The sequence below is a fragment of the Melanerpes formicivorus genome, unplaced genomic scaffold, assembly GCF_026170545.1.
Source record: "Melanerpes formicivorus ecotype bairdi unplaced genomic scaffold, bMelFor1.0.p_v2 SCAF_2, whole genome shotgun sequence".
Taxonomy (NCBI): domain Eukaryota; kingdom Metazoa; phylum Chordata; class Aves; order Piciformes; family Picidae; genus Melanerpes; species Melanerpes formicivorus.
Window position 1 is genome coordinate 52,629,514 of NW_027142354.1, and position 18,044 is coordinate 52,647,557.

Here is an 18,044-nt window from a genome sequence, read left to right on the forward strand (position 1 = left end):
CCCTAAGAGGCTCCGAGAGTTTGTGAGCAGCTGTAGAGCAGCTGCCGGGGCCAGCGCAGGGGCCGAGGCTGTGGTAGGTGCCCCACAAGCGGCTCAGCTGGCTTTGAGGGTGAATGTAGCGAGATCTCAAGACATGGTGGGAGCCCTCAGCCCGCAGCCGCCAGGCTTTGTTCTCAGAGCAGCACGGCTGCAGCCCCTCCCCAGGCTCCACCTCCGCAGCCCACCCGAGACCCTCCTTCTGCACAAGTTCCTCACATGGTGTGCAGAGCTGGTGGGCAAGATCTACTCTTGACAAAGCATGGAGGCACCATGGGTGGTAGAAACAGCATCGGTGGGGTCAGAAGCAACAGGACACCAGCCAGAACCAGCTAAGCCCCCAGTTGGTGCAGGTCCTCCCTCAGGCTGCAGCACCACAGCTCAGCCCTGGCCTTGCTCCAAGGAAGGGTACCCTGGAGCTGAGCTGGCACAACCTGTTCCAGGGCTCCGTCCTGCATGGCTGCCTCCCTCTGCTCACAGGTTGCTGTCTTGGCTGTGACAGGGTTGGTTCAGCAGCTGCTCATGTGGAGACGCAATCACCTCACCTTCCCTTGTGCTTCCCCTGACCTTGGTTGCCCAGCTAGGACTTAAGCTTGGGAACTTACCACATCCCTGCTTGCCCTGGCTCTGCCAGGCTGGCACTGGCTGTTTCTGTCCTGTTTTGCAGCTGTGCCTGTTGCTTCTTGGTGTGACCATCCCATCACCCATATATGCCTCAGCTCGACTGCCCAGCCCCAGCCCAGACTGCCTCCATCATTCTCACTTTCCCCTCCCCATCTTTGAGGGAGTTTTGCTCTCCTACAGCTAGCATGAGGAAGATGTAGCACCAGGGAGATGTGGCATGGCAGCTGTAGGTCAGCTCCGGGTGATAGCAGGAGGCATTTGGTTTCCTGCAGCCATCTCCTGCTCCCAGCAGAACCTTCCAGTAGATTAGCAAGACAATTTTCCTTACAATTGCTCATCATGGCAAGAGCTGCAATTATTAATGACCGTTGCAGCTGCCAGAGCAGAGCAGGAGGAGTGGCTCTTCCCTAGAGCCGCTGCCCCTGAGCCTGTTCCAGCCGGAGGCGCTGGTGCGGCCTCACACCCATCCCAGAGGACAGCAGCTGCAGCACATGAGCCAACGCTTGGCTGCTCAGCACCGGAGCACGCCCAGAGTGCTGCACGTGGCCCCTGCGCACACCATCGCTGCTTGTCCCCTGCACAGGACTAGCATTCAGTATGCAGCAGGGACTAGGGACACTGCCAGGTAAGGAGGGGGGAGAGGGCTGCATGATCCAACACCTGCCCCATGACCCCTTGCAGTAGTTTTGCCCTTCAGATGAATTACTGCCTCCATTAGCAGTCCTACCTCCCATGAAGAGAGAAGGATGACCTAGGCGACAGGAGGGGTCCAGCCCCAGCTGATAGAGGCAGAAAAAAAAATCAGAAGGGGAGGTTTTCCCTGGAAATGTGGAAGGACTTGAGTCAGTCCCCAGGGGGAACAGGGCAAGGGCTAAGCATGACCTTCGTAGCTGGCTCCACTTCACTTGGTGAAACCGCAGGCCTGGAGACAGCCAGCACTTGCAGAGAAGTGTTTATTAAAGGCACTAAAAGCACCGTGGCTACATCAGCAGCAGCCTAACTGGAGAGTGTGGGTTTGGGAGGGGCACTTACAGATTGTGACAGCAGTGGCAGAGCACTCTTTGGTAGGAAACCATGCCCAAGCCTTGCAGAGCCCACCAGCCATCATTACATGTTGTGAGCCCACCACCAGGTGGGTTTGGTGTGCTGCCTTGCTCCCTGGCCCAGCCAGTCTGGGGTTGCTGCCATATGCCAACCCCCACACACCAGCCCAGGGAATTAGCAGGCCAGCTGGGCTGGGGCACATGAAGCACAGATTCCCATGCACACAGATAGGTAGGAACCCATGGCAGTAGGCGTAAGAGCAGCCAGGGGCTTGCTGCAGGCAGGGCCCTGGCAGGGGAGCAGGGCTGAGTCTCCAGCCATGCACTAAGCACACAGCAGGGAAAGTGGGCAGGCTGGCCCTCACCCACTCAGGGATGTACTGGGACCATCCCTGCCCCAGTACTGAAACTGCCAGGCAGATGAGCCCCAGCTGAGCAAGGGAATAGCCCTTGGTGGTTCAGAACTTCCCCAGCTCCAGCCTCAGCAGGGCTGCAGCCACGATGCTGTGTGGCCTGGGGGCAGGAGACCCATGCAGTGTCCCATTGCCAGGGCTCCTAGGGCCAGTTGAGGAGCACAGAAGAAGCCATTGAGCTATAAGGGGCTCTGGACCCAGCACTCTCCAGCTGGAGCCAGGCCAGGAGCTGCCAGGAAAGAGGAAGGAACAAGGAGTAGGTATGAGGGCCCAGCCTGTCTCCCTGGGCACAGCAGCAGTGGGGAGAGAAGCATGCAGGGCCAGGGGCACACGTGGGCACAGCTGAGCTCCTGCCCCTCACACATGGGAGAAAGCATGGCTCTTGCAGAGCGGCTTGTCCTTCTTAGAATAGAACGTCTTCCCTTCCAGGTTGGTCTGGCAGATCTGCGGAGGAGAGTGCAGGTAGTCAGGGTCATGGGGGCTGAGACAGTCCCCGAGTGCCCTCCCCAAGGCCCAGGGCTCAGAACTGGCATCACACAGCTGCCAAGGAGCAGGAGGCTCAGAGCAGGGTCCCAAGACACCAGCACAGAGCCAAGTGAGGAAAATCATGCGGCGGCAGGGACCCACACTGCTGGCATACGCGTGGGGCATGAGTGGCAGACACAGCCCCAGCCCCCATCAGCAGCCGGGGAGGGAGACACAGGGCTCACCGCGCAGACGAAGCAAGTGTCGTGCCAGCTGAATCCCAGTGCCTCCAGGAACCGGTCCCCAGCGTCAATCTTGAAGTCACAGCCACGGCACTTGGTGCCAAACATCTTCTCATAGTCTGTGAGGAGAGGCAGAGACCAGGTCAGTAGGGTTTCCAAGGGAGCAGGGCTGCAGCACAGCTGGGATCCCATGAGCACAGCCTGCAGAAAACTCACTCCTAGCCCCAGGGCAGACAATGCCCAAGACACCAGGGAGAGATGCCTGTGCAACACAGGGTGGCCTCAGGGAGAAGGCAAACCTCATCTCCCAGGATGCAGTGCTCACCCCTGATGTACATCCTCCGTCATCTCCATGGCAACACAGGGACAATGGCACTACCCAGTGGCAGCCAGGGAGGATTGGGATGGAGAGCTCAGGACAGCAAAAAGGGGGTCCCTGCATTCCCTATGGCCCAGGGAGAGCCCTGCAGTGCCGGACAGCCCATTCCCCACCCCCATGAGCTGCTGCTGAGCCCTGATGGTGCTCGATGTCCCATGGCCATGCAGAGTGACACACAGAGTCCCTGGGTCCTACCTCTCTCACAGTAGGGCTGTCCCTCCTCCATGTAGAAGGCACGGTTGCGGATGGGAGTTTTGCAGGCAGCACACATGAAGCACTGCACATGCCAGGTCATCTTCAGTGCATGCATGACCTCCTGAAGAGGAACCATTGTCAGCCAAGGACGGGACCACCCTGTGCTACAGGGGAGCCTCACCCAAGGCAGAACGGGACATAGAGTGCCCATGGGATGGCATCAGGACAGGAAGGGACAGAGGCAGACACCTGCAGGGGAATGGAGAGCAAGGACAGGAGGTGTGGGGCAGGCAAAGGGACACTCACTCCAGTGATCTTCTTCTTGCACTTGGCACAGCTGGGCGCGTAGCGCGTGTCATAGCACTTGGGGCAGAAGATAGAGCCCTTCTCCTCAAAGAAGCCACCCTCATCCAGCACTTTCCTGCACTGGCAGCAGGTGAACTCCTCAGGGTGGTAATAATGTCCCAGTGCCACCAAGTACCGTCCCCTGTAGCAGGACAGAATCACATCAGCCACGCTGGGACCCCAGACAGTGGCACGGCAGTGGTGGTGGCCAGGGCTCACCTGATGACCTTGTTGCACTTGTAGCAGAGGGGCGTGCGGTTGGAACCCTCGGGGCCTTGCTGGGCGGCCTGCACGATGGAGCTGCGGTTCTGCATGGGGGTCGGCGTGGCCGGCTGGCTGTGCTTGCTCACCACCGTACTGGTCTTGTCTGGGGCATAGCGCTCCGCAAACGAGGGGTCTACAGCCCAGGGTGGGCGGCTGGTAGGGCCAGGGGTTGCGGCAGGGGTCCTAGGGGCTGCACACACACACTTAAGTCTCCAGGACAGTGCTCCAGATCCCTTGACAGCCCCCTCCCAGTGCCCATGGATGTGCAAGCAGCAGCCCCCAGCACCACCATCTCTCTCCCTCCTGAGTCCAGAGGAAATGTTTTGCTTACCCAGTCCTGGCTCAGTCTTCATCGCTGCTCCTGGGGACGGGTCCAGCACGGAGACCTGGCTACAGAACAAGCAGTTAATCCAGCTTGTCCCACTTGCCCTCACTGCCCAGCTGGCCTGTGCATGCAGGCAGTATCTGTTGCCCTCACAAGCAGGCAGGAGTGTCTGGCCAAGCCCCCATGCTCAGCCAGTAGCTGGTTTGGTGATGGAGTACACCAAGCCAAGTGCCTTCAGCCCTGTAAAGACACATCACTCTGAAGGTCTATGGCACCCATCATGGTGGTCTGGGAAGTAGATGCCTCTTAGGTTCCAAAGACCCACCCCTGGGCTGTTCCAGACTGACCAGAGACACCTGGGACCACACAGACCCCAGCTGCTTGCTTATACACGGTGGCCATCCCCACCTTCAACAGGGTGCAAAGGGGCTTGGACCTGACACAGAATGGGGAACCTCAGGGTCCCACTCTGGTAGAGATGGGGCCAGGTTGGTCCTGGGAGAGGTAAGATCTGTGCCCCTTGGCAGGTTGCCAGCACTGGACATGCCCACTCAGGAGCAGGGCCAGGGACAGAGGCAGAGTCAGTGGTGTTATGCCTCTTCAACACAAAGAGACAACTACAAAACCAGGAGCATTTATTTGTGGCAGAGTGAACCAGGTACAACTGGGACCCAACATTCACAGCACTAGGGCAGAAGACATCACAGACAAGCAAAGTTAAAAACAAGGGGCAATGTGCACCACCCCTGCATGGGGCGAGGACCAAATCCTCCCCAGCCTCAGCTCCCTTTCCTGCACCCACATGAGAAGCCAGTGACACTTGCCCAGCTCTGCCCAGCCCCATGCTAGGCTCATAGGAAACTGTGTTCCAGGTACAGGCACTGCCCACACACACCATCCCCAGCAAGGTGTTGCCAGTGCCATCAGCTGCCCCCAGCCCACTGTGTTCAGGAAAACACGGCGCAGTTTGTTATCCCCAGCTCAGTGTCAGCCTGTGCCCAGAGGCCTGCATGGGAAACGCAGCCCTGCGTGCAGCTCCTGCTGCCACCCGGGCACACACTCCCCTTACCTGGGTGCTTTAACAAACACATCATCATGATCCTCCACTGAAAGCAGCAGGAGAGAAAGGAGGAGACAGGGTCAGTCTGCAGCAACCAAGGCCCAGGGACGAAAGGGAAAGCAAGGAAGGGAAGACAAAGGAGCAAAACCGACCTCTCACCCTGCAGGCCTCCTGCCCCAACACACAGCCCTGCCCAGCCCCAGGGCAGGGCGTGGCCCTAGCCCAGCAGCAGCTCCATGAACCCCCATATGGACCCAGGCAGCTCCTGACAGCTCAGTCTACCTGAAGGGTTGACTTGGGGCCAAAATCTAGCCTTGGTGCCACATCACTCCACAGCCTTTGTCAGGCACTGGCTACCCCAGCAAAGCCAGGCACTCCTGGCCAGCCAGGCAGCACCGGGCTCTGTGGGAACTTACTGCCTTCTGTGCCCACCAGCTGGGCCAGTTTCTGGAAGGAGCGGGACTGGGAGGTGCCGGTGCGGGGCTGCCAGTCCTGAGCATCCTCTATCAGCCGCAGCTTCCCAGGGTCACACACAGGGGTGCTGGAGGACTCCAGCGGCTGCGAGGGCTGCCTGTGAGTGACAGAAGGCAGCTGCTCAGCCAGCACCATGCACAGACCCTGCTTTGGCACAGGGCAGCGATCCCAAATCTGCTCTCAGACACGCTGACCTGACCCAGCACTCACCACTGCTCCCTTATGCCCAAGCTGGATCCACGGGCATCCCTGTGGCATCAGAGAAATGGCGGCACAGCAGTCAGTGACTGACCCATGGCTCAGTCCATCCCTCCTAAATGCACCACCAGCCCCACAGAGGCATAAGCTCCATGAAGATACCAGCAGCATTCACTCCAGACCAGACCAGCAGCTACCTCATTGTCCCACAGGACATCATGCCCCAGGCCCAAGCACTTCCCGGCATATCGCAACACCCCACAGCAAGGTGTTGCCAGCACCACCAGCTACCCCCACCCACTGCATCCAGTACACCATGCTGACATTTGTCCCTCTCAGCTCAGTGTCAGCAGTTCTTAGTGGGTCCTGCTCAGCAGGTCCTGCCCAGCACACCTGGCATAGGAACAGCCCAGTTAGGTGACAGCGTGGTGGGAGACAGCCTGCCTGGCAGGGCCCTCCCAAAGTGGCAGTCAGAACAGTGGCTAAGCATTGGCAGTGCCTGCTATGGAGATGACTGCAGGGTGAGCTCTGCAGCTCTACCAACAGCTCCTCTCTGTCGAGGGGACAGAGAGGTAACGAGGATGGAGAAGGAGAAAAGCAAAAGGAACAGGGTGAGAGCTTCCAGCTTCCCCAGAATCATCTCTGGCAGTGAGGGCAAAGCCAAACCTGCTGGTGGCACCGATCCACTCTGCCCAGTAAGCTGGCAGCCCCACCCTAGGAGCACAGGACATCATGACCCAAGTCTATTTGCTACCCAGTATCTTCCCACATGCCTAAGCCAGGCTTTCCCAGTGGTGGCATCCTCCATCCCTTGTTTGTCCAAGAGGCCACAGTGCAGCAGCTCAGTGCCAGCAGTGTGTACAGCTCCCACTGCTGCCCTGGCACACACTCCCCTTACCTGGGTGTTTTAACAAGCTCATCCTCACGATCCTCAACTGAGTGCAGCAGGAGAGAAAGGAGGAGACAGGGTCAGTCTGCAGCAGCCAATGCTCAGGGACAACAGGAAGGGAAACAAGGGAAAGGAAGAAAACCGACCTCTTCTCCTGCCCCAATGCACAGCCCTGACCAGCCACAGGGCAGAGCACGACCACAGCCCAAAGGTACTACTACAAACCCCCCCACAGCCTCAGGTAGTTCCCACTGGTTCAGCCACCCCAGGGGAGCCACAGAGGCCCAAGAACACACCTCCTCCTGCCACATCACCAGAGAGCCTCTACCAGGCACTAGTAGCCTCACTGAAGGCAGGCACACCGAGGCAGCCAGGCAGCACCAGGCTCTGTGGGAACTTACTGCTGTCTGCGCCCACCAGCTGGGCCAGTTTGCGGAAGGAGCGGGACTGGGAGCTCCAGACGCTGGGCTGCCAGTCCTCACCATCCTCTAGCAGCCGCAGCTTTTCAGGGTCACACACAGGGGTGCTGGAGGAGTCCAGTGGCTGCGAGGGCTGCCTGTGAGTGACAGAAGGCAGCTGCTCAGCCAGCACCGTGCACAGACCCTGCTTTGGCACAGGGCAGCCAAGCTGAAATCTGCCCTCTGACCCCCTCACCGGACCCAGAACTCACCGCTGCTTCCCTGTGCCCAAGCCGGACCCACGGGCATCCCTGTGGCATCAGAAAGTATGGCAGCACAACGGTCAAGTGTTTGACCCGTGGCTCAGCCCACCCCTCCCACACATGCTGCAGGCCCCACAGAAGCGTAAGCCCCAGGACGAGGCCAGCAGCATTCACTCTAGATCAGCCTCGCAGCCACGCCACAGCCCCACAGAACATCATGCCCCAGGTTCAGGCACTTCTCAGTACCACCCAAAACCCCCAAGAAGGCATCTGTGCAATCAGCTGCTCCTACCTACTGTGTCCAATACACCATGCTGCCATTTGCCCTCCTCAGTGCAGTGTTAGCAGTGCCCAGTGGGTCCTGTCCAGCACAAGCCAGCACAGGGACAACTCAGTGTGGAAACAACTTGGCTAAGGACAGCCTGCATGGCAGGCATGTGCCCAACTAAGATACTCCTGAGGTGACTGTCTATTTGATGGCAGTGCCTGTTGTGTGGCTTTGTCAACAACTTGGCTCTAGAGAGAGGATAGAGAAGAGAAGAAACAGCAACGGGGCAAAGAGCTGCCCCAGAGTCACCACAAGCAGCAAGAGTGAGCTCAAATGAGCAAAGTGTGCTGAGCTCCATGTAGGCACTCTTGTGGCTGCTGCTGCCACCCTGGAACACGCTCCCCTTACCTGGGTGCTTTAACAAACACATCATCATGATCCTCCACTGAAAGCAGCAGGAGAGAAAGGAGGAGACAGGGTCAGTCTGCAGCAACCAAGGCCCAGGGACGAAAGGGAAAGCAAGGAAGGGAAGACAAAGGAGCAAAACCGACCTCTCACCCTGCAGGCCTCCTGCCCCAACACACAGCCCTGGCCAGCCCCAGGGCAGGGCGTGGCCCTAGCCCAGCAGCAGCTCCATGAACCCCCATATGGACCCAGGCAGCTCCTGACAGCTCAGTCTACCTGAAGGGTTGACTTGGGGCCAAAATCTAGCCCTGGTGCCACATCACTCCACAGCCTTTGTCAGGCACTGGCTACCCCAGCAAAGCCAGGCACTCCTGGCCAGCCAGGCAGCACCGGGCTCTGTGGGAACTTACTGCCTTCTGTGCCCACCAGCTGGGCCAGTTTCTGGAAGGAGCGGGACTGGGAGGTGCCGGTGCGGGGCTGCCAGTCCTGAGCATCCTCTATCAGCCGCAGCTTCCCAGGGTCACACACAGGGGTGCTGGAGGACTCCAGCGGCTGCGAGGGCTGCCTGTGAGCGACAGAAGGCAGGTGCTCAGCCAGCACCGTGCACAGACCCTGCTTTGGCACAGGGCAGCGATCCCAAATCTGCCCTCAAACACTCTGACCCCCTCACCAAACCCAGCACTCACCACTGCTCCCTTATGCCCAAGCTGGATCCACGGGCATCCCTGTGGCATCAGAGAAATGGCGGCACAGCAGTCAGTGGCTGCCCCCCGGCTCAGCCCAACCCTCCCATACACACTACAAACCCTGCACAGAAGCCAGTGACACTCACCCACCTCCACCTGGGTGCCCCACAGCAGACTCATTGTGCCCCATGTCCAGGCACTGACCAGCACCTCCCAGCACCCCCAGTAAGGTGTTGCCAGTGCTATCAGCCTCCTCCAGATCCTATTTGCTCAAGAAGTCATGGTGCAGCTCAGCCTCCCCAGCTCATTGCCAACAGTGCCAGCAGGTCCTGCCCAGCATGCCCAGCACAGAGACACCATGTCTGAGACAGCCTGCCTAGCAGGTGCATTCCTGGCCAGAATATTCCCCAAGGTGAAGGTCACAACAGTAGGTGAGAGGTGTCAGTGCCTGCCATGTGGCTCTGCCAACAGCTCAGCTCTAGGGAGAACACAGAGGAGGGGGAAAGAAAAGTAACAGCAACAGGGCAAAGAGCTGCCCCAGGGTCACCACAAGCAGTGTGCACAAACCACCTGATGGGCACCCTCATGGCTCCTGCTGCCACCCTGACACACACTCCTCTTACCTGGGCTTTTTAACAAGCTCATCCTCATGATCCTCCACTGAGTGCAAGAGAGAGAGGAGGAGACAGGGTCAGTCTGCAACAACCAAGGCCCAGGAACAACAGGAAGGGAAAGGAGGAAACCCAATCTCTCCTGTCCCAACACACAGCTCTGCCCAGCCACAATGCAGAGCACAGTCCCAGCCCAGTAGCACCACCATGAGCCCACACACAGCCCCAGGTAATTTCCACTGGCTCAGCTGCTCCAGAGCAGCCACAGAAGGCCAAAACTGAAGTTCTAGTGTCATGATGTCCCATGACCTTTATACGTCTCCAGTTGCCCTGGCAAAACCAGACATCCCTGGGCAGCCAGGCAGTGCCAGGCCCTGTGGGAACTTACTGCCATCTGTGCCCGTCAGCCGGGCCAGTTTCTGGAAGGAGCGGGACTGAGAGGTCCCAGTGCGGGGTCGCCAGTCCGCAGCATCCTCTATCAGCCTCAACTTTTCAGGGTCATAGACAGGTGTGCTAGGGGGCTCCAGCGGCTGCCTGCATGTGACAGAGTTATCTGTCAAATCTGACAGATCCCCACCCACAGCATCACCACTCTGAGAATGCTCCACAGCTTCCCCCCAGCACAGAACCACAGCATACCGGTACCTGAGATGCTGTACACCACCTTACTCCCCACACCCCCTACTCCTCCTCCATGTAGAAAAGGCCCCTTAAGGGCTGAGACAGCACTGACCACCATTCCTGACTGTTTGAGACTGGCCCTGAGGACCAGGAGTGAAAAAAGACACTGCAAGAATAAGCCAAGGCCAGAACAACACTGGTAGTGGAGCTGCATGAGAGTCCAGTCAACATCTACAGTGCTCATGGCAGTGCCAGCTGCCTGCCTGGCCCTGGGCTAGGTAGCCAGCACAACCTGGCAGCAGTCACCCAGCTAAGCCAAGCTTCAGGGAAGGGACCACACACAAGTACACTCCAGGACCCTATCAGCCATCAGAGACAGACAGCACTGGCCCTTCAGGCTAAGGACAGCTTGCTGTCAGGAGAGACCCACCCATACGGGCAGAACAGCATATGCTGCCTGTCCCCAGGCCCTAGAAAATGGGGGTACTAGCAGGGAAGAGGTATGCAGGGAAGACAGAGAGAGCAGACAAAAGGCTTACTGACTTGTCAAGGCTCAGCACCTGTAAGGGAAAGGGAAAGACAAAGGGAGGAGAGAAAGAAAGAAAAAGGAAGGTGAAATTAGATGCGCAGCACATAGGAAGTTTCCAGAGCTCACCTATAACCTGCACTGGTCCCGCTGCCCCTAAGACTCATGCTCAGCTCACCCAGGGCTGGGAGCACACTGGGATGCTAGAGCAGATACCAACAGACTAAACCATATCTCCCTCAGCCCCCCAAAACAGGCCTGGGTGCCCAAGGCAACTGTGGCCACGTTCCCCCCCCACACTGCCCAGTTTCAGGGCAGCATGGCAGGAGGGGCAGGGATTGGCAGCTGCCTGACACACAGCAGCCAGGTGGGCAGTCTGCAGAGATGGGAGCTTCTTCCCTGTGAGCAGGACAAAGATGGCACTGCATAGAGGTCAAGGGCTTGCTTTCACCCAGCCCATCCGGCGGCCAGGGCACCAGCAGGATGTTCTTGACCAGGCACAGACACCACTTCCCTGCCACTGCAGACACCAGTGGGCATCCTGCTACAATTTCTGTGCCCAAAGGTCTCCCGGCACGTCCCCAAGATAGGGATCAGCACGTGCGCAGCTTTGTGTCCCCGCGCACGACAATCCTGTTATGCCACTTCAGCACCAGCCATCAGGGAGCCCTGGCACGGCACCGTTGCCCACTCCCACCCATAGGTGCCAGGCATGCAAGGCGCAGCAGGATCGGGCAGCGGGTTCCCCCTGATCTTCAAGGGGCAGGAGGGACAGCAACATACCCATTGTGCTGGGGGGTGCAGGTGGGCCCCAGGGGCGCATACGTCACAGGTTTCGTCACCAGCCCGGGCCGTGGGTTCGGAGGCGAGCCAGCCCCAAAGGGCCGAGCTGTTTTGTTGAGGGCGGTGCTGGGAGCGAAGTTATATTTCAGGGGCTCAGAGCAGGGGAGTGAGTCCTGAGCGAGACAAAACACACAGACACAGGCTCACACGTCAAGCAGCATGCAAGGGGCAGCCCTGGGCCAGGCAGCGCAGCAAACAGCCAGGTAAGAAAGCTGGACAGCACATGCACCTCAGATGCCAGGCTGGCATCTCGCACTGCAGGGCACCTGGCCCAGCGACAGGCGGTCACAAGCCCAACCCAGGGGTCGCTGGAGCATTAGTTCGTGCCTTGGGCATTCGCTGCCGCCCGAGGCAGGGCGCCGCATGCACACGCGCTGATCACAACCGTCCTGCGGCACAAAGCTGAACACGCATGGCTGGCTTCCATCCAGCAGCCACCGGTCACCGGCCCCAGCCCTGCCTCCCTGTGCCAGGCCACTCCCCAGCACTAGCAAACACGGGCCCCCGAGGCTGTTGAATCTCCTTCCCTGTGTTGGCCCTTCCTACACCCCAGTCCACACCCAGCAGGGTCAAGGACAGGCAGTAACCAGGGCCTGGGGGCCGGCTGGGCAGACCCCACTCCCTCTGATCCCTGCAGTGCCAGAAGTCAGAGTTGCTCCTCCAACAGGGAGTTTTCCAGCCCTCCAAACACACCCCAGTCCCCCAGGAGCAAAGTCCATTTGCCTGTCTATGCTCAGAGACTCCCCCTTCCCTGAGACAAGGCTAAGCTGCTGCTTCAGCACCAAGGGCAAGACGTACCTTCTGCGGCTTCCCCATCTGGTTCTGGGCTCTGCAAGAGAGAAGACAGCTGGGCAGGTGCTGGAACTGGCCCACCCACTACCACGATGCCAGGACACCAGGGATACAGCACTTGCCCAGGGGGAGCCACAACTGGCTGGCACTGCCCCATGGCTTGCAGGTGAAGGCTGGCAGCCAGACTAAGGCTCATCCAGCCAAGAAGAACCCTTGAACCCAGCTCCAAACAAGGAGGCAGTGATGCTGGGAGATAGTGATGCCAAGAAATGGCACTAAGGAGAGTGGCCATGCCAGGACCACAGGTTTGCAGGACCCATGACTCCTACCTGCTCAGGGTGAGGGAGAGCCGGTCCCCACAGGCACGGATCCTGTTCTGGGCCTCGATGTGTGTCATGGAGCTGGTGCTCTCCCCGTCGATGTACAGCACCCAGTCGCCCACTCCCACGCCAGCCTGGGCTGCCTTCCCGCCCGGTGTCAGCTGCAGGACAGACAGAGTCAGGGAGAGCCAGGCCAGACAAGCAGTGCCAAGAAAGTGGTGGGACACCCTTGGTCTCACAAAAGCAGGGGTCTGCTAGGACTCAGGCTCCCTCCTGCAAGGCACAGCCCAGTACAGGACACCCATGCTAGTCTGACCCACATGGATACAGGGAGCCTGGAACACCCCCACACACACAGCCCTGGTTTCCCAGCACATTATCCCAGAGCAGCCTATTCCCATTAGCTCAGCACTATCCCAGGGCACTGCCCAGCCCCTGCCCTCTGGCACAGCTGAGAGCTATGACAGCACCCAATAGCCCCATGCCCATGACTCAAATGGTGGAGGCAGCACTAGCTCAGCCTTGGCAGAAGGCCTGGCTGCCCCTGAAGCTATCCCCATAGTAGGAAGGGAGCACAGTGAGTCAGGGCCCATCAAGCAGCCCATGTCTCATTGCAAACCACAGGCATGGCCAGCCCTTCTCCTGAGGTGAGGGGGCAGAACATCCACCTACAGCCACCCACACTCATGTCCCATTCCCCTCCCGGCAGACATTACCTCATCCCCACAGAGGAGCAGGAGCCCCCTGGGGACACAGAGCCACCAGCTCCTACCCACTCTGCTTCCCCAGACCTCCCCCCACCAGAGCGGCTGGGAGCATAGCCACAGGATCTTGCCCAGCCATGGTGCTGGGAATGTGCCCTGCCCCTGAAATGGCTCTACTGAACAGCTCTACATCAGCCCAATGCTTGGGAAGCAGAGGCTGCCTTCCCCTCCTGCTAAGGATGCACAGCCAAAGGCGAGCAGGGCCCCAAACACAGCATGCAGCTCCCAGGCACTGACAGACAGACAGACAGACGTGGGCAGGCTGCAGCCATTCCTGCTTCTCCAGCAAGGAAGAACTTGAGGCGCTTGGACTTGGACCAAGTATTTCCTCAAGTCTTGTTTGACATGAACATAAAAGGAGCGAGCCAGATTCCCAGCACCATCAGAAGGCTGAAAAATCCCTGTTGCTGGAGCCTTGGCTCCTTCTTGCCCTTGTGCAGGGCCCAGCTTGCCCCAAAGCCACATTTCCGTTCCCCACACCAACACCAGCCCTCCACATAAAGCCAAACACCAGGCAGGACACAGTCTGGCTCCATCGGTATCCTACTGTAATGCCCAGCAGAACTCCTCTGGTCCCCCCATACTACCCAGCACCACTCCTCCTGCCTGGCACAGGGAGATGGCTGGGTAGCAAGTGACACCAGCCTGCTCCTGGCCACAGAGTTGCAAGCCCCAGCTTGCTGCCCTGGAGGGCTGGGGAAGACGCGGGGTGGCTGCGTAGGTTTGGAGGCACAAGCAGGAGCTGGGAGAGGTTTGCACAAAGCTGCCCAAGAAGAGGAGAGCACTGCAGGCTGCGTCACATAGGCACACCCAGCCTGGCCAGCACCACCATGCTCCCCTTCCTTCTCTGCACCAGCACACCAGGGAACCCCTTTGGCAGGTGCCAGCTCAGCCAGGAGCCATGGCAGTGCCAGCCCTCCTGCTTCCTGCCTGGTCCCGCTACCCACGGCTCGCTTCCTCCCCTCCGCCCAGCCAGTTCTTTGTTCTGTCTCTACCTCCTTCACCACACCCAGTGAGGTGCCTGCTGAAGACCCCTGTTCAGGGCTCACACACCCCAAATGGAGTCTCACCCAGTGCAGAGGGTAGGCTCACCCTGCACAAGGGCCCAGGCCACATTCCCCACCACCTTCCTGCCTGCAGCACTGAAGGCCTCTCCCTCCCTGGCTTGCAGATGCTGGGATGTGCCACGTAGCACCCAGCTATCCAGACTCCAGTCCGTATCCTGGCTCCACTGTGAGCAGCTCAGGGCAACAATCTCACAGCTTGCCTAGCCAAGGTGTCAGGCCCCCAGAACAACTCCTTGCCGCAAGAAATGCATGCACAGAGAGCCAGCATGGTACCTCTTTTGTGTGACCACCAAGCTGAAGCAGCTTCACAGTTGCCCTAGTAGAGTCACAGCAACAGACACAGACAAAACCCAAAGCATGAGCCAGTGCTACTTTTCCCCCCTCTACTCCTAGGCCCCACAAAGCAGGACCTCACCACAGCCCCCAAAGCCCAGGGCAGAATGCATCCTTCCAGCCTGCCCTCGCAAGCCCAGGCCTGACAGGACAGCCTCGCCTGCTTCTTCAGGCAAGCAGTGGCCAAGGACAGCAGTGTGCTCCAGGTAGAAGCTTTAGGGCTGAGGAAGTCACTGGGGTAGGCAGCAGCTTTAGGACTCAGATTGACAGGGTGCTGGGCCATCTCATTCAAGTTACACTGTTACCTAGAGAGGTCAGACCAGATGATCCTTCAGGTCCCTTCCAACCTTATGGGCTAAGATTTTGCAATTCTTCCTCTCAGACAGAGCCTGCTGCCTGGGCACACAGCCCAACCTCCCTAGAGAAGCCCCCAAAAGCTGGATACACCCCTTGGGAATGCCCTTGCTGCTCCTGCCTGCTCTGCCCTGGATGGCAGAGCTGGTCTGCTCATACGGCAGGTCGCTGCTCCATGAGGCCCCTGCTCTGGGCCCTGGGAGGCTCCTCCATCCAACCAGACCTTTTGTTAAGTGCTGGCTGGCAGCCAACAGAAACATTTTTTAGAGAATAAACTCGCTGAAGCCATCTCTGTATGCTCAGCAGCGATCAGTAGGCCCTGGGGCAGCAGCTGCACTGGCTACTCCAGCTTTACACAATACCCTCAGGGTCCATGCTCCATGCTGGTGTTCAGTGGGGTCCCATGTCCTCCAGGACACAAACAGGATGCTGGGGTCAAGCAGGGGGAAGGTCCCCATGCAGCACTCAGTGCCACAAGCAAAGCTGCCCTTTGAGAAAACCTCTGTGCCAGCTGCTCAGGCGTCAGCTACACAGGCAATGCAGTCACATTCCAAGGCTTATAAGGCAATTACATGGCCAGAGCTGCAACCAGCAACTGCCCAAGCCACCCAGGGACAGGGAACCACACAAACCCAGAGGCCAGCAACAGTTCTCACCAGGTGCCTCAGCCACAACTAGCTGGTAGCATAATAGGTCATGCTAGAGAAATGGGCTGGTTTTGTAGAGGGAACCACATCCCAGTGCAGACAGCACCACAAGCTGCCTCCTCTCTCTGCTCATTTTAGGAGCCAGGTGAGGTAGAGAGTTGGGATCCACAGAGTGAGTGGAAGGGCAGAAGGGCACAAGCCAGGTCCCAGGATGCAGAGCCCAGCATCAGGGTGCAGACCAGGAGACCAGCCTCACAATTCTAAGATGGTGAAAGCAGCTCCCCTCTTCCTGTGGTGGGCTCTGCAAGGAGCCTCCCCTGCCCCCTCCAGCAGCCAGAGTGACTCTGCAGAGGCTGTGCAGCATTTCATGTCTGCTGCAGTCTGCTGCCCGGAACACCCCCGTGCCGGATTGCAGCTGATAAGGCACCAAGGAGGCTATGCAGGGCCAGGCAGGACAGGATGCAGTACTCCCAGGGCCCCAGTTCATCTACATCCCCCATATGGCTCTGCTTCAGTCACCAAGATACAGCTTCCACAGCCTGCTACCCAAGATACAGGAAAAAGAATGTGTATCACTGGTCTCAGCTTCTCTTACCCTGGAAATGGAAAGTGGCATGCTGAAATCCTTCCCTCCTTGCAGCCTGAAGCCCCACGGTGCTGGCCCATTCAGCATCACTTTATAAGACTCCATGTCGCCCATCTCTGCAGGGAAAGAGGGTGTGATCCTGGCATTAGGGTACATGGGAAGAATGCTGAGAGAGTAGGCGAGGAAGGGGCTGGTGTCTAACAGGATGGAGCAGAATAAGACAGGTCACACTTCCAGCAGTAACTCCACCCTGACCATCCTACACTGTGGTTAGAGGCGCACCCCAAATCTATCACCATCTCTTCCATCAGCATGAGAGCTGAGGGGCCCAGGCTAATACTGACTAGAGCCAGAAAGTTAGGCAGAGCCCTGCTGCCTCCCATGGGCTCGGTTCACCCTCTCCCAAACCCAAGATGTGCTCTCCCATGCGGCAGCCCAGAAACTCTCACTGCTGAAAGCAGAGACCGTTTTAGGCTGCAAAGAAGCAAGAGCAGATACGGAACGGGCACTAGAAGTGTTTTTGCCGGGTGAGTTAACAGCAGCACGGGAGCTGCGTGATGCCACCCAAGGCGCTTGGCAGAGCAGGCAGGCAGGCTGGTGCTCCGGCAGCCGGCCGAGCAGATGCCACCTGGGAGCGAGCCCATCTCCGCACACGGAGCTGAGACTCCGGCGGGGAAGGAATCCCAGCGATCCCCTGCGTGCCAGGGCCATGCTGACAGCTGTCAGCTGTCCAAGCATCCGGGCGGGCGGGCAGACAGACCAGCCCCGGCCTCCCAGCCACCCCTCACCTGAAAGGAGCCACCGAGGCCCTGGAGAAGCCCCACAGGATTTTCGTCCTGCTGCAGCCAGGCCGGGAAGAGGGTCGGCTCCGGGTATCCTGGGCCCTTGCCACCCCTCTCAGAAGGGCCAGCGGGGCTCTCAGCTGGGAGGCGTTGCAGGCTGCAAGGCCGGGGGCCAGCGTGCCCCCGCTCTCCCCGGGCCGGTGAGGGCTATATAAGGCGTGTAAGACGACACCAGCCCGCTCCCCGCTCGGGAGGGCCGGAGGAGGGCTGCGTGTCAGGCATTCCCAGCAGCCGCGAAAGCCTCAGCTAGGCGCCGGGACCGGAGCGGGCAGGCAGCCCCTCCTGGGGCTCAGGCCGGGGAACACTAGCACCCCCACACCCTCCTACTCCTAAGTGGCTTCCAGGCCGGCCCACTGCTCCTACCCCACAGGTCCTCAGAGTCCCGCTCTTCCTCCTGCCCCGCGGAGACCCTCAATCCCCGCTCCCCATCCTGTGCCTCACAGTCTCTCTTCCTCGGGCCGTGGACCCCGGCCCTGCCCGACATGGGCCCGATCCCGCCCAACCGCCTTTCCCCCGACCCAGGCCTTAGTCCTGCACCCCTCATGACCCACCGATACCCCGGCAGAAGACGAGGGCCTCTCAGCCCTGCCACAGCCCACCCTGGCCTTCCCGCACTTACCCGCGGCCACCTGGGCCCCCGGGGAGCGAGGGGGAGCGGAGCGGGGCGGGGCGGGCTGCGGCGCAGCGGGGAGCAGACCAGACCCGGCGGACACGAGACTCAAACGCCAGCACCACCCCTGCCTGGCCCCGCCTTATATAGGATCGA

The 18,044-nt window shown here is 59.4% G+C and overlaps 1 protein-coding gene across 5 annotated transcripts; it reads right to left on the bottom strand.

Moving 5' to 3' along the window:
• Nucleotides 1–1,596: 1,596 nt before the first annotated feature.
• On the bottom strand, nt 1,597–18,026 carry PDLIM7 (PDZ and LIM domain 7). 5 transcript variants are annotated; one of them, XM_068160739.1, is made up of 22 exons: nt 17,898–18,026; nt 16,446–16,552; nt 12,695–12,846; nt 12,372–12,402; nt 10,748–10,764; nt 9,972–10,117; nt 9,596–9,632; nt 8,973–9,011; nt 8,697–8,851; nt 8,290–8,326; nt 7,623–7,661; nt 7,354–7,508; nt 6,962–6,998; nt 6,076–6,114; nt 5,808–5,962; nt 5,401–5,437; nt 4,338–4,396; nt 3,962–4,196; nt 3,704–3,884; nt 3,398–3,518; nt 2,827–2,942; nt 1,597–2,560 (listed from the first exon to the last, which is right to left on the bottom strand). In XM_068160739.1, the coding sequence occupies exons 2-22, from the start codon at nt 16,548–16,550 to the stop codon at nt 2,474–2,476; spliced, it is 1,980 nt and encodes a 659-aa protein (XP_068016840.1). In that variant the 5' UTR covers nt 16,551–16,552; nt 17,898–18,026; the 3' UTR covers nt 1,597–2,473. The 5 variants fall into 5 exon arrangements, with proteins under 5 accessions (XP_068016840.1, XP_068016846.1, XP_068016850.1 ...); XM_068160745.1 differs by lacking the exon at nt 17,898–18,026 and adding an exon at nt 17,225–17,400; XM_068160749.1 differs by lacking the exon at nt 7,623–7,661.
• Nucleotides 18,027–18,044: the final 18 nt, after the last annotated feature.

Coding starts and splice junctions, on each gene's coding strand:
- PDLIM7 (XM_068160739.1), bottom strand. CDS start 16,550: ATGGGCGACATGGAGTCTTATAAAGTGATGCTGAATGGGCCAGCACCG. Junction 7,662..8,289: donor GTGTTTGTTAAAGCACCCAG/GTAAGGGGAGCG, acceptor CTGATGCCACAG/GGATGCCCGTGGGTCCGGCT. Junction 3,519..3,703: donor GCAAGAAGAAGATCACTGGA/GTGAGTGTCCCT, acceptor GTTCCTCTTCAG/GAGGTCATGCATGCACTGAA.